The 15,085-nt window shown below is 51.3% G+C and overlaps 1 protein-coding gene across 2 annotated transcripts in view; it reads left to right on the forward strand.

The window, feature by feature from the left end:
* The first annotated feature begins 10,540 nt into the window (after positions 1 to 10,540).
* ggh (gamma-glutamyl hydrolase (conjugase, folylpolygammaglutamyl hydrolase)) overlaps positions 10,541 to 15,085 on the forward strand; it is an 83,096-nt gene continuing 78,551 nt past the window's right edge. The window contains exon 1 of one of the 2 annotated variants that reach the window (XM_072467678.1): positions 10,541 to 10,826. In XM_072467678.1, the coding sequence (XP_072323779.1) occupies positions 10,718 to 10,826 (109 nt within the window). In that variant the 5' untranslated portion in view covers positions 10,541 to 10,717. The remainder of the gene's footprint in view (positions 10,827 to 15,085) is intronic. The other variant, XM_072467677.1, reaches the window with a different exon arrangement.

Raw genomic sequence — 15,085 nt, forward strand, 5'->3', positions numbered from 1 at the left:
CAAGGTGAGCGCCATCACAGCCATGCCGCAGCCGGGAGACAAGAAAGCAGTGCTACGCTTCCTTGGCATGGTCAACTTCCTGGGGAAGTTCATTCCCAACCTTGTCTCCCACACGACAGCTCTGCGCCGCCTCGTCAAAAAGTCCACAGAGTTCCAGTGGCAACACACACACCAGCTGGAATGGGAGGGAGCTCAAACGCAAACTCACCACTGCACCGATATTGGCGTTTTTTGACACGTCTCGTGCCACCAAAATCTTGACTGATGCCAGCCAGTCCGGCTTTGGGGCAGTGCTCCTGCAGCGGGATGACACGGCGTCATGGGCCCCAGTTGCCTATGCATCGCGAGCCATGACCCCCACAGAGCAGCGCTACGCGCAGATCGAAAAGGAGTGCCTGGGCTTGCTAACCGGTTTAGACAAGTTCCATGATTATGTGTATGGTCTTCCCCGGTTCACTGTTGAAACTGACCACCGCCCCCTGGTCAGCATCATAAACAAGGACCTGAACGAGATGAACCCTCGCCTCCAGCGCACCCTACTTAAACTCAGGAGGTACGACTTCCAACTGGTCTACACCCCAGGGAAGGAACTCATCGTTGCGGATGCCCTATCCAGAGCAGTGAGCACGCCGCCAGATTCGGAAGGGTTCGTATGTCAGGTCGAGGCGCAGGTGGCCTTCACATCGGCAAATCTGCCAGCTGACGACTCCAATCTGGCCCGTATTCGGCGAGAGACTGCGGCCGACCCCCTTCTACAACGTGTGATGCGCCACATGATGGGAGGGTGGCTCAAAGGGCAGTGCCCGCAGTTCTACAATGTCCGAGACGACCTGGCCGTCATTAATGGTGTCCTTCTGAAGCTGGGCCGGATTGTGATTCCGCACAGCATGCACAAGCTCGTTCTCGACCAACTACACGAAGGCCACCTCGGGGTCGAGAAGTGCAGACGGAGGGCCCGAGATACGGTATACTGGCTGGGCATCAGTGACGATATTGCCAACATGGTGCTCAACTGTCCCACCTGCCAAAGGTTTCAGCCGGCGCAACCTCCTGAAACATTTCTGCCCCATGAGCTGGTGACATCCCCCTGGGCGAAGGTGGGTGTGGACCTATTTCACGCGCTCGACAGGGACTATGTCATCATTGTTGACTACTTCTCCAACTACCCAGAAGTCATACGCCTGCACGATTTGACGTTGTCTGCTGTCATAAGGGCTTGGAAAGACACCTTCGCTCGCCACGGCATTCCGATGACTGTCATGTCGCACAATGGGCCCTGTTTCGCCAGCCAGGAATGGGCATCGTTTGCTGCCTCGTATGGCTTTATACACGTGACGTCTAGCCCTCTGCACCCCCAGTCCAATGGAAAGGCGGAGAAGGGCGTTCACATTGTCAAGCGGCTCCTCTGCAAGGCTGCTGCTGCCGGATCGGATTTCTGCCTCGCCCTGCTGGCCTATCGCTCGGCCCCACTAGCCACTGGTCTCTCACCAGCCCAGTTGCTGATGGGTCGCGCCCTCAGGACCACTGTGCCTTCCATCCTAGCACCCACAATAGACCATGCTCCGGTATTGCACAGGATGCAACTGCAGCGCGGTCGCCAGAAGAGGTCATATGACACACGGGCAACTGATCTTCCCGCCCTGGCCCCTGGAGACGAAGTCCGCATCCACCTACCAGTAGGTGGCTGGTCAGCACCTGCCGAAGTTCTCCGACACGTGGCTCCCCGCTCGTTCCTGGTTCGCATGCCTGATGGATCTGTTCGTAGGCGCAATCGCCGGGCTCTTCGCCTACTTCCACGCTCGCTACGAGACCTTACACTGACACCGTGTCCTCCTGTTGTTCCTGATAGTGACTTCGTGGAGCTGCCTGCTACCATGTCCCTTCCGTCATCGCCCGTGGCCAGGCCCGCACCTCAGCCAGTGGTTCCAGACCTACCCTTGAGGCGGTCAACCCGAATTCGTCGCCCACCTACTAGACTGGACTTATGAGACTGTTTACACGTTGAACTCATGCAACCACTGTGTTAACATGTTTATGTTCTTATCGTTACAGGAATTTGTTTTATCGTTCAACATTTCCCCGTTCTTTGTTATGGTACAACCTCGTTATTATGTCACACCCGACATCGCCCCTTGTATATAGTTAAGCCCTATGTACATGCTGTAAATATTACACACACACACATTTAGCTGCACTCAGTACACATCTCTATTTATAACCACGTAGGCACATAATCTTGTAAAAAAAGGGGGATGTCATGATGTTCAAGTGAACATCACAGCAAATACATACATACATAATGATGGACAGATCAATGGACCAATTTGCACACACAACACGACAGCCAATCACAGACAAGAGCATACACAGTACAAAACAAGGAACACGACACTTCCTGGGCAGTCCAGCAGGAGACGGCTCAGGGCACAGACCTCATTGCCAGCCACTCAGACAGTCACCATGTGCTGAGTACCAGAGTTTACTATGTCAATAGTTAAATGAAATAAAACTGCGTTGTACCATTCGCAACCGTGTTGGTTCGTCTGTGTCTCAGAGTACCCAACACTTCACCGAGCTCTGCCTTTGTTCCGTCGTGGAACTGTGGAGTGCTCGTAGGGCTGCTTTTAAATCGTTACATTGTTTCTGAACTGCTCAACTTGGTGTTCTGTTCCTTCTCTTACGAACACATTGCGTGCCTTGGTAGGCCTTGTCATATTGCGACTGAAAGCTGCTTAAATGGGCGATACAAGGTTGGTGTGCCCGTTTGACATCCGCCATCTCCTTGTCCTTCGCCGCTAACTGCTCTCTCAGTTCCCTGTTTTCTTTCGCATACTCACTCATGTCTCCTTCACTATTCTTATCTCTCTCTTCAATCTCTCTGCGGAGCGACCTCCTCTGTGCCTCGCAATTGTGCCAAGCAGGACACGATTGCCATCGGCTTATGAGCTTTCCCTAAGCTCTTCTTATGAATCTTTGTCAGGTTCTCCCACCAAGTATGTCCTGTACTTCCGGGACCTGTTTCATCATTCGCACAAAATTCATTCCAAAGGGGCCATCCTTTCCCTTTGAGATATTTTCTAATTTCCTCTTCCCATACGGGACACTGTCCTACTCTACAGGTCGCTGAGACCTCGAATTCCTGGGGATCCATAAGGCATTCCATTGCTTTCAGTGCCATTTCTATTGCTATCTCTGGGGTTTCTACCGAATTTGGAACAGGGGGGAATAAAGTGGTGATTTAAACAGGGGTACAGCTTACGCTATTTTCCGTTCTACAAAACTCCCGACAGTTTTACGCAACAAAATCTCTCAGGTTTACCTTATATCCCTGGTAGAACGCATGCAAATAACACACTTCCGAATCTTGGTGGTTTGATCAGTATTGGTCTTACACTTGTGGGTTTTTTCTTTTCCCAATTGGATTCTAATTCAAATTTTGGGTTCTCTCGGAGTGACTAGGCCACTTCTAGGTCGAGTACCGTCGGAGTCGCCAGTAATGTTGCCCTGTTTATCTGGTTATAAATATGCCGATCAATGTGGTTGCCTTCCTTAATCCTAATTATGTTTACTTTAGAGTCGCCAGGTATCTCTCGATACTGCCACAAGGTTCAAACCCGAATACTGATCAAAGAGCCAATACACCAGTTAGTTAGTTCAAAGTCAATACTATTTGTTTACACACACAGTAAGATCTACTCATGCACAACAGTACTACAAACTAAACTATCTCTAACGCTAATGCCTATACTTAACTTCGGGTGCCCACTTAGTCAGAGGAACAATGGCCGTTGTTCGGATCTGAGGCTGTTGGGTTCGAAGATATACAGGAGAACAGCTAAGGTCGTCCATCTGGTAGCGAGCGTTGACCTTGAACTTACTTGCTTCTGGTGATGCTGGTGGATGGGTCTCTCTGCTTTGAAAGCCAAGTCTAAGAGCACAAATCTCTCTTGGAGGTTCCTTCTTATACTTGGAGGGGCTTAGCGTGGTTTTAGGCGGGCCTTAAACTTGGTCCCAATTAATTGGGCCGCTTCTCAATCACTGCTATCAATCTTGACCAATAAAGGAGTGGGTGCCCGGATGGCTGGGCGTGTCTTAGGTGGCCGTTGGCCTTGCTTTGTTTGTGCTTTTCGGTTGGGGAACTGGCACCGGGATGTCTGCAATAGGATCGGTTACCTGAGTGTCATTCCCAAATATACATTCAGGCTCTGTGCCTGCTTGTTTTCTAGCATTGTCCACAGTTCCCTATATTCTTTGCGAGCGTCCATTTTGTATTCTGGAAGTGGCCATCCCAGATGGCTACAGAACTTTAAGAGAGTTCAAAGTCAAGGAAATCAGGTGCGGAGAGAGGCAAGCAAGGAGGAGGACCTGCCCATGGGCCTGCCGAAACTTGCCATAAATGGGTCCAGGCAGCAGGCGATCGAGTAGGTCGTCCAGCCCGACTGTCTGTCCCTCTTCTGTGGTTTCATCCGTAGCCGGGTGTTCCTGGCTAGGTAGCATGCGATGTCTGAGGCATTCCGTGCCCAGTGGGCCTACGCAGGGTCTGGGGTGCGCTATCAAGCCTTTTAATCACCTTTTTGTTTAAGTTTTCTAAGTTTCATTGCTCTTTGTTTTTGTTGTGCCCCTTTAAGGAGCGGCCCCGCACTGGAGGAGCTCAGACTTCAGCAGTGAGGTGCGGCAGCATCGAGGGAAGACCCTGCAGAATGAGACCAGGGGGCATGAGGGTACCTAAGGAGACCAAGGAGCTACAGAACTTGTGTGTCCTTCATGGAGCTGTCGGACAACATGTACCGTCGACTCACTCTGCAACATCTGCTCCATGTCCTTGGAGACATGGCACCACGTGAAGGCAGAGGACACCTGCTCCCTGTAGCCGTTAAGGTCTTGGCAGTCCTCAGCGTCTATGCCACGGGGTTCTTCCAGGGCTCCATGTTGGACCTCTGTGGGATATCAAAGCATCTACCCATTCAGTGCATCCATCAAATGACAGGTGCATTGTATGTATGGACTCTGGACTACATTCACTTTGGCCTGGACCAGGCGCAGGAGAGGGCTACGGGCTTTGGGAACACAGCTGGTCTGCCAAAGGGGATGGTTGGCTGCACCCATGTCACTCTCCATGGAGCTCCCTTCACCAAACAGAAGGAATTCCACTCCCTCAGTGTCCAGGTAGTGTGTGATCACCAGATTTGCAAAATGCATGTGTGTGTCTGTTTTCAAGGGATTGCCCTTAATAGCTAGATGCTTGGCCAGTCACATATCCCTGGGATCTTCGAGGAACACTCCAGGCCACAGGGATGGCTCCTTGGGAGCAAGGGATATGCCCCCAGTCATGGCTGACGGCACCAGTGCAGAGGCCACAGACCACAGTGGAGGCCAGGTACAATAAGGCACACAGTGCGACATGAGCTATCGGGCAGTGCATTGGCCTGTTGAAGTTGCGGTTCTGCTACATTGACAGGTCCGATGGGCCCTTCAGTACAGCCCCCAGAGGGTCTGCTGTACCTTCCACAACCTTGTTCTCCAGCAGGGTGAGGAGCTTCCTCAGGATGACCTTACGAAGTCACACCTGTCCTTGGATGAGAAGGACATGCAGAATGCCATTGAGGAAGAGCTCGCTAAGGATCTAGAGATTGGAGGCCAGGCAGGGGAGTGAGGGTACGCATGCACAGGAGGGCTAGCTTGCTCTTCAACAGCGTAACCCCCTCCCCGCCCCGAGGACTCTGCAACCAAGGGATGAAGGCACCAATATCTCAATTATCAAGGTGCTGGGGAGTCCTTGAATGCCTGCTGCCTGGTCAGTGCAGGAGGGGAATGATGATTCGCAGTGAAGAATGATCTGTGATGCTCCTCAACCTCTGCTTATGTCTGACTCCTGTCAATCTGCTGCCAGCACGCTGACCCTTCGGGAGTGAGGTTCTGAGCTTCATTCCTTTGTCCCTTTTATCTGAAGGATTACGGGTGAGGGTCCAGGGTTCATTGAATCATGCCTGAGTCCCATTACTGCAAATTAAAAATTCACAATGAGAGGGCCTAACTGTCTGGCGGGCGTGGAGGGCTAGAGGGAACATCTCCGTCCTAATGGAGAGAAGCGCCATGCCACTCGTAGGAGTCTTAAAGATTGAGGCGTTAAGGTGGTGAGCAACAATAATATATTTAACAAATGACATATCCAAATTTTACAAATGACAATGTGTCCCATCGAGTGAGCTCTTTGTATTACAGGCGGGGGACCAAGAAAGAGGGATAGGGGAGCTTTCGGTATCTGGGGATCCAGATAGCCGAGAGTTGGGGGACCCTACATAAACTGAATCTGACGAGGTTGGTGGAGCAATTGGAGGAGGATTTCAAAAGATGGGACATGTTACCGCTCTCGCTGGCGGGTAGAGTGCAGTCGGTCAAAATGGTGGTCCTTCCGAGGTTTCTGTTTGTGTTTCAGTGCCTTCCCATCGTGATCACTAAGGCCTTTTTTAAGAGAGTAGGCAGGAGTATTATGGGGTTTGTGTGGGCGAATAAGACCCCGAGAGTAAGGAGAGGGTTCCTGGAACGCAGTAGGGACCGAAGAGGGTTGGCGCTGCCAAACCTGGGGAGCTACTACTGGGCAGCAAATGTGACGATGATCCGCAAGTGGGTTATGGAGGGAGAGGGGGCGGCATGGAAGAGGATGGAGATGGCGTCCTGTAAAGGAACGAGCCTGGGGGCGTTAGTGACGGCACCGCTGCCGCTCTCGCCGACAAAGTATACCACGAGCCCGGTGGTGGCGGCAACGCTAAGGATCTGGGGCCAGTGGAGACGCCACCGGGGTGCAATGGGAGCATCGGTGTGGTCCCCGATCAGGGGTAACCACCGGTTTGTCCCGGGGAAGATAGGGTTCCAGAGCTGGCATCAGGCGGGGATTGGAAGAATGGGGGACCTGTTCATCGGCGGGACGTTTGCGAGCCTAGGGGCACTGGAGGAGAAGTTCGAGTTACCCCCGGGAAATGCCTTTAGATATATGCAGGTGAGGGCTTTTGTAAGGCGACAGGTGAGGGAATTTCCGTTGCTCCCGGCACAAGAAGTTCAAGATAGGGTGATCTCGGGTGTATGGGTCGGGGAGGGCAAGGTGTCGGAAATACACCAGGAGTTGAAAGAAGAGGGTGAAGCGCTGGTAGAAGAGTTGAAGGGTAAATGGGAGGAGGAGCTGGGGGAGATCAAGGAAGGTCTGTGGGCTGATGCCCTAGGTAGGGTTAATTCCTCCTCCTCGTGTGCCAGGCTCAGCCTGATACAATTTAAGGTGGTCCACAGAGCGCACTTGACGGGGGCGAGGTTGAGTAGGTTCTTTGGGGCGGAGGACAGATGTGGAAGGTGCTCAGGGAGCCCGGCGAACCATGTCCATATGTTTTGGTCATGCCCGGCACTGGAGGGGTTCTGGAGAGGAGTGGCGGGAGCAATATCTCAAGTGGTGAAAGTCCGGGTCAAGCCAAGCTGGGGGCTAGCAATATTTGGAGTAGTGGACGAACCGGGAGTGCAGGAGGCGAAAGAGGCCGGCATTCTGGCCTTTGCGTCCCTAGTAGCCCGGCGAAGGATCTTGCTAATGTGGAAGGAGGCGAAGCCCCCCAGTCTGGTGGCCTGGATAAATGATATGGCTGGGTTCATAAAGTTGGAGAGGATTAAGTTCGCCTTGAGAGGGTCTGCGCAGGGGTTCTACAGGCGGTGGCAACCGTTCCTAGACTATCTCGCGGAGTGTTAGAGGAAGGTCGGTCAGCAGCATCAGCAACCTTGGGGGGGGGGGGGGGGGGGTTGCTGGTGGGGATGTCCTGGGAGGGGGGGGGAGGGGGGGAGGGGGGGTAAAAGGGGGGACTGCCTGGGAGGGTGGATGAGCAAGAGATAACATGAAGGGTTGGGGAAACTGGCACGTACGGGTGAGGGCCAGTGTACAAAGCTGTGTAAATATATCATTTTGCCATGAATATATCTTGCTCTGCGCGATTTCTCGTTTTTTTTTGTTACGAGGGGGGGGGGGGAGGGCGTTATTGTTTGTAAGAGAGAAAAATTGTGTTAAAAAACTTTAATAAATATATATTTTTTAAAAAGACTACTTTTCCCAGGGTCCTTTGCCGGACACCATTTTAGTTGGCCATGCTATTTCCCCACAATTACTTAGACTTGCATACCCTCCCACGATGTCGAGGTATGTTCCACGGACGCACATTAGAGGTAGAGATGGCCTGCTGCCTTCCATGGCCTATTGCCCGAAATGTCCTTGGTGGGCACCCTCTGGAAAGTCATGACCTTGTGGCCAACTAAAATGGTGTCCGGCAAAGGACGCTGGGAAAAGTGGCCACGTTCAACGACAAGCAGGCTGCAGCTCCGAATAAACAAAAGGCCGCATCCCAGACTTTACAAAATAACATAGGAAAAAGGTGATCAAAAGGCCATCCGGGATAATGGGCTTAAATGCAAATCACCTCCAATGTAACAGACTCAGTTGTGTCTGTTCCCTGATTTGGAAAGGTCTACATGCCTCGGACACCAATGGACATGGCTGGTAAGTACATGCCCTGCCATCAAGGTGGCGGGTCTTAATTGGACTTAATCATTCAGGGGATCAAGCCCTGGTTAATTGATTGGTAGCTCACCTGAGACCGCCCAATAGGGCACAAATTTCCCAGGGATAAAAGATGCTGCTCAATCCTTCAATCTTTCTCTTGATAATGACCAACAGCGGTGACCCTTCACCGGCCAAAGAAGACCATTCACGCCACCGAAAGAAGGAAGATCAGACTCAAGGACGAAGAAGACCAGCAACTGACCATCGAGAACTGCAAGACTCCGGGTCCCAGATAAAGGCCATATCTGCCCGGTACTTGTCAGTCACTAGAAAGTTAAGATCTTGTATGCACTAGCTTTGTAGTTTGATATGTGTGTGTGTGTGTGATTGAATAACCTTAGCATTATGTGCAAGTCAATAAATATTGTACTATTGTATGAAACAAACTTGTAGTCATTTGTCCATTGTATACGGGTTAAGACATACTGTGGTTTAGGACCAACCTAGATGGCCCGACCTACTTTCGGGTGGCACTGGTATTGTCGCGTCACCCTGTTCTGCCTGCTGTGCCTGAGTTGCACCGGTTTCAGTAAGGGAGGGGGGAGAATTCAGATTGGCTGCGCGCTCCCAGGGTCTCCTGCATGGAAGGCCAAGGTTGTGCCCCTTGCAGTGTTGGCCTGGGTGTCATGCAACACTGGCAACATCTCCTGTGACTGAAGGCTTTGGGACTGCTCCATTCGGCCTTGCAGTCATAGGTGTGTCTCTGACAAACCCTTCATGGTATTCCCAGCTCTGCCTTTGCCTCTGAAGCAGCTGAGGGACAAACATGTTCAAAGGCGCGGCACTTGGCCGGGGCACAACTGAGTCCGGATATCCAGCAGACCTCCGACTATTCAATCCGTGGGACATTCCTGTCAAAACCTGATGTACATCAGAAGCAGTGATGTTCACCAGAGAGTGACCCAGAAGCTTGTCTAAGGTTGCCCACTAAGGTGTGGGTTGATGGTGCGGGTGACAGCCATGACGTTTCTTCGGTATCTTCTTCCGACATCTCCGTGGTCGTGTTGAGGATGGGCTGTGGGACACTGCCGGTGAACAAGCCAGGCTGTTCGGGGATGTTCCTGCAAGGCAAGGATTAAGGTATTAGTGCACGACCAGGTCAATGGTCTGAGATACACACAACTCACTTAAGTTTGGTCATCTGGATGAACATGCAGTGGTTCCTCACTATTCTCGCTAGGCCCACCTCGCTCTCAGCACAGGCCTGATCCTGCTCCTCCCCAGTGAGCTCCAGGGCTCTCAACTCAAAATGAGTCATGATCTTCCGCTCTGGCATCCTACCACCCGTCTTCACTCACTCGCGGCGGTTGTCGGCAAGCTTTTCTTGCAGGAACACTAATGGGGATGATGTAAACTGGCCACCTGGTGGGTCAGGTGGTGGCCATATCTGGCATGTATGGACATTGCTGTAAACAGGGAAGGGTTCTGATGAATGCCAGGAGCTGTGAGGAGGTTGGGTGCTGGGGCCCCGGGGTGATATTCCGAGGGGTGATGGAAAGGTGGAATGCAGAGAGACAGGGAGCACTTACCCTGGCATAATGGAATAGAGCATTCGTCTTCTTGCAGCATTGCACCACCATCCTCTTGTGCAGGCTGTTGGCACTGATCAATACTGCGACCATTTCCAGGCAGGATGTTACCTTGCTGGAGGATTTCTTACCAGCTTGAGGGCATATTGTTGCCCGCCTCTCCTCCACAGCATCCATAGGATGGATGAGGGCTCCCTCTATGAATCAAGGAGCAAGTTTCCTCGCTGCCATCTCACCCTTCTTTCCTCCCTCTCCCCCCCCCCCCCCCCACTCACTATGACATCACAAGTGCAAATTATCCTCATTGAGGGACCCAGAGTGTGAGGTAAATGCAATAACGTTTGTTTAATTCCTGTGAGCAGACATGGTATATGGGGTCCGAATAGCAGCTGGTCAAATCTCCACTTCCAGCTCAGTTTCTCTCTCTGTCTCCCCCACCGGCTGATGTGAATCACTGGCGGCAGCCGGATCGCGCTATCGCAGCAACTCCCAACGTGCATAATGCAAAGTCGCTGCAGACTTTACCCTGCAACAGGAAGTAGCAGCTGCCATTCCCTCAGTGTTGCTGCGAGTTGGCGGACAGAGATCAGAAGCTGAGACCATGAGAATGGCGATTCTCCGCTTAGACGTCTATGTACCGTTGCTGTGCATCTTCTCCCTCTTCCGGTGTCAGCTCTGCGGCTCTCCGTTAAACCAGCGGCCGATCGTTGGTAAGGGAGCCCTCTGACTAAGGCGGTAGGGAATGCTATCAAAAGTTAATCGGGCGTCACTGAGAGTGGAAATAATGAAGACTCAGCATTTGCTGAGAACAGAGTTCAAAGGCTTTCTAAGCAATAGGCTCATACGTCTTCACCACAACTACCATTTAGCAAACTAGTTTTCAGTAATTTTTCAACTGTTCATGTGGTCTCTTGGAAATTTATGCACTGGGAGCTGGCAACACATTGCTTTTATCGAGAGAAAAAAGAGCCTTGGAAGCTGAAGTGCAGATTCATCAATTATAGGGGGCAAAAAGTATTAAATTAGGAAGGTAAAGGTTGCAAAGACTAGTTTTGTGTTTTTTTGACGAGAAGATTAAGTATTGACTTAATAGAGGCATGGATAGAGTGGATGAGCAAGCACTCTTACCCAGGGTGGAGGGGGTTAGTCACCAGGGGGCATAGGTCTAAGATCCAGGGGCAAAGTTGAGAGGAGATGTGCAAGGCAGGTTTTCTTTACACAGAGGGTGGTAAGTCCCTGGAATGCGCAGACAGGGGAGGTTGTGGAAGCAGATACATTAACGGCGTTCAAAAGGCATCTCGACAAACATGGATAGGGCAGCACGGTAGCATTGTGGATAGCACAATTGCTTCACAGCTCCAGGGTCGATTCCGGCTTGGGTCACTGTCTGTGCGGAGTCTGCACATCCTCCCCGTGTGTGCGTGGGTTTCCTCCGGGTGCTCCGGTTTCCTCCCACAGTCCAAAGATGTGCAGGTTAGGTGGATTGGCCATGATAAATTGCCCTTGGTGTCCAAAATTGCCCTTAGTGTTGCGTGGGGTTACTGGGTTATGGGGATAGGGTGTAGGTGTTGACCTTGGATAGGGTGCTCGTTCCAAGAGCCGGTGCAGACTCGATGGGCCAAATGGCCTCCTTCTGCACTGTAACTTCTATGATAATCTATGGGTATAGAGGGATACGGCACTAGGAAGTGCTGAGGGTTTTGGTCAAGAGTGGTATCATGGCCGGTACATGTTTGGAGGGCCGAAGGGCCTGTTCCTGTGCTGTATTGTTCTTTGTTCTTTAATTGTGGTGTTTCAGATTATAGACTTTGTGGGTTATCTGGATCACTGACACCGGGGAATTTCAACAAGGTAGTTTATTCATTAGCTCTGCCGCTGACTATATTGTCTGGCATTACTGCTGACGATAGAGGGTGTTGAATATCTCTCTCTTTGCTGTGACCAGTGTCAACGCTCTCGCAATAGAGTGCTGTTTGATGTTCTGTAGCTTCGCTGCTTTGGTTGGACTCCAAGTCATTTATCTTATTGATGCTTCCATCCCTGGAGGATTGGACAGCTGTCATATTACCGACACCAGAAGAGGGCTGTTGTGGTTTTGATCTGCAGCACTTAGCGAAGTGGTTCCATTTCCTGCATTCGTTGCATCTTTTAATATATGCAAAACAAGCTGTTCTGTTTGGTGCTGCTGGCCGCTGCGGCGAAAGGCATCCCGTACAGCGAATACTAAAGTTGCCCGCCTAAAATCTCTGCTTTTTTTCCTCTGATTGTTTGTTTAACATACAAATAAAGATGGTTGCTTGTAACAGTAAATCTTTCTCTCGCAGCAGCTGCTTGAGAAATAAATCACTATGTATCCCCCTAACTACACAATTCCTAATTAAATCTTCAATGAGTGTTCCAAATGCATATTTCTTTGCCAATATTTCAGGATGACGGTATAAGATTTTATTGACTCATCTGCTCTTTGGTTTGTTGAATTGAACGCATGTGATGCGACCATCAATTCACTCGAGACAAGAGTAGAAGTAAACCGTGGCTTTAATCAACACAGAGCCTATACAGACCCCAACCCCAACATGTTCCCCTATGGATAATGCCATACAATGGCCCATAGGAGGAGCCCACAAGGGCAAAAGCCTGACACAGATACCAATACAAGGACAACAGCACCGATACAAATACATTGGTGGATTATTGGCATAATACATTCACCACATTCACCCCCTGTTTAAAAAAGGAAGTCCGGCGGGGTGACGGGTGCATATGTTCAGCCGGTCCGGCGCACGGATTGTACGCTGTGATCACCGAAGCTCTGGCATTATTGCTGGCCCGGGTGTCGAGCTCGCCCGTGCTGGCATCGGTAGTGAGGGCGCCGGTGCGGGTACAGACGCGGACTCCGGGAGCGTCTTTTCTGGAGCTTCATTCCTGTGGATCGGTGAAAGGGGTGGGAGAGAGCGTGGGAGCCATATAGGGACGGGTGCGCTGGTCATGGTAGGTTGGGCGGGGTGTGATGGAGGGGTGGTGGTGGTACCGGCGGGCACCAGGTCCCGGAGGGAGACCGTATCCTGTCAGCCATCGTGGTGTTCGATATAAGCATACTGGGGGTTGGAGTGTCGGAGCTGGACCCTCTCTACCAGCGGATCGGACTTATGGCTCCTGACGTGTTTTCTGAGTAGGACTGGTCCCGGTGTCTTCAGCCAGGACGGAAGCGAGGCCCCTGAGGTGGATCTCCTCGGGGAAAACAAATAGGCGGTCATGAGGGGTCTCGTTTGTGGCCGTGCAAAGTAGGGACCTAATAGAGTGGAGCGCATCGGGGAGGACCTCCTGCTGGTGAGAAAGTGGGAGATTCCTGGACCGCAGGGTCAGTAGGAGAGTCTTCCAGACCGTCGCGTTCACCCTCTCCACCTGCCCGTTTTTCCTGGGGTTATAACTGGTAGTCCTGCTCGAGGTGATGCCCTTACTGAGCAGGTACTGACGCAGTTCATCGCTCATAAACGACGAGACCCGGTCACTGTGGACATAATTGGGGAAACCAAACAGGGTGAAGACACTATGTCGGGCTATAATGACGGTGGACGTGGTCATGTCAGGGAAAAGGATTGCAAAAGGGAAGCGGGAGTTCTCATCAGTAATATTGAGGAACTATGTATTGCGGTTATTGGAGTGGAGGGGCCCTTTGAAATCGATACTAAGGCGCTCAAAGGGCCGGGATGCCTTTACCAGGTGGGCCTTATCTGGTCGATAGAAGTGCGGTTTACACTCCGCACAGATCTGGCAGTCCCTGGTCATGGCTCTGACCTTCTTGGTGTGTTGCTATTTGTTTTCTCTCTTTATTTGGCTCTGATTATGGTGGTCAATATGGTCGCCTTCCTTAATTCTAATTACGTTTTGCTCTAGAGTCGCCAGGTATCTTTCAATACCGCCACAAGGTTCAAAACGAATACTGATCAAAGACTCGATACATCAGTTAGTTAGTTCAAAGTCAAATGCTTATTTATTTACCCACACAGTTAAATATACTCATGCACAAACACTACAGACTAAACTATCACTACTGCTAAAGTCTAAAATTAGCTTCGGGCGCCCACTCAGTCAGAGCAACAATGGCCATTGTTCGGTTCTGAGGCTGCTGGGGTGGAACTGGTACGGGATAACAGCTAAGGTCATCTGTCTGGTAGCGTGCGTTGACCTTGGACTTACTTGTTCTGGTGCAGCTGTTGGGCAGGTCTCTCCTCGGTGAGCCGGAGCCAAGAGAACAATTCTCTCTCTTGGGGGATCCTTCTTATACCCAAAAGGGGCTTTGTGCGCTTTTGGCGGGCCTTGAACTTGGCCCCAATTAATTGGGCTGTTTCTGGATCGTTCCTATCGATTTCATCCAATAAAGGGGTGGGTACCCTGATGGCTGGGCGTGTCCTAGGTGACCGTTGGCCTGCTTTGTTCTGGTCTCCTGGCGCCGGGGTGTCTGCCTTAGTATCGGTTACTCAAATCTTACTCTTTTGTCCCCGGAGATGGGCCATTAGTATGCTAATGGGTTTGCAGTTTTGGTCTTGTCTGGGGGCTGCGTCTCCAATATGCAGACAAACCCTGAACCTGCTTGTTTTCTCAGTATTGTCCATTTTCCCTGCAATCTTTGCAAAGTGTCCATTTTGTAATCGGGAAGTGGCCATCCCAGATGGCTACAGGTGGAGTAGGGCAGGTTGCGGGCCTTGATGTAGTGGATAAGCCGGGTGACCCCCGGGTGGCAGAGGTCATCGTGGATAGCCCGTAGTCGGTCATCTTGCGCGCTGGCGCATGTGCTGCGGGACAGGGCATCTGGAGCTCATTGAGCTTCCCAGGACAATATACTATATCGTAATTATAGGTGGAGAGTCGATCCTCCACCTCAAGATCTTATCATTCTTGATTTTTTTCCCACTGCGTATTATCGAACCTGAAGGCTACCGATCGTGGTCGGTGACGAGGGTAAACC

The sequence above is a fragment of the Scyliorhinus torazame genome, chromosome 11 (genome assembly GCF_047496885.1).
Source record: "Scyliorhinus torazame isolate Kashiwa2021f chromosome 11, sScyTor2.1, whole genome shotgun sequence".
Taxonomy (NCBI): Eukaryota; Metazoa; Chordata; class Chondrichthyes; order Carcharhiniformes; family Scyliorhinidae; genus Scyliorhinus; species Scyliorhinus torazame.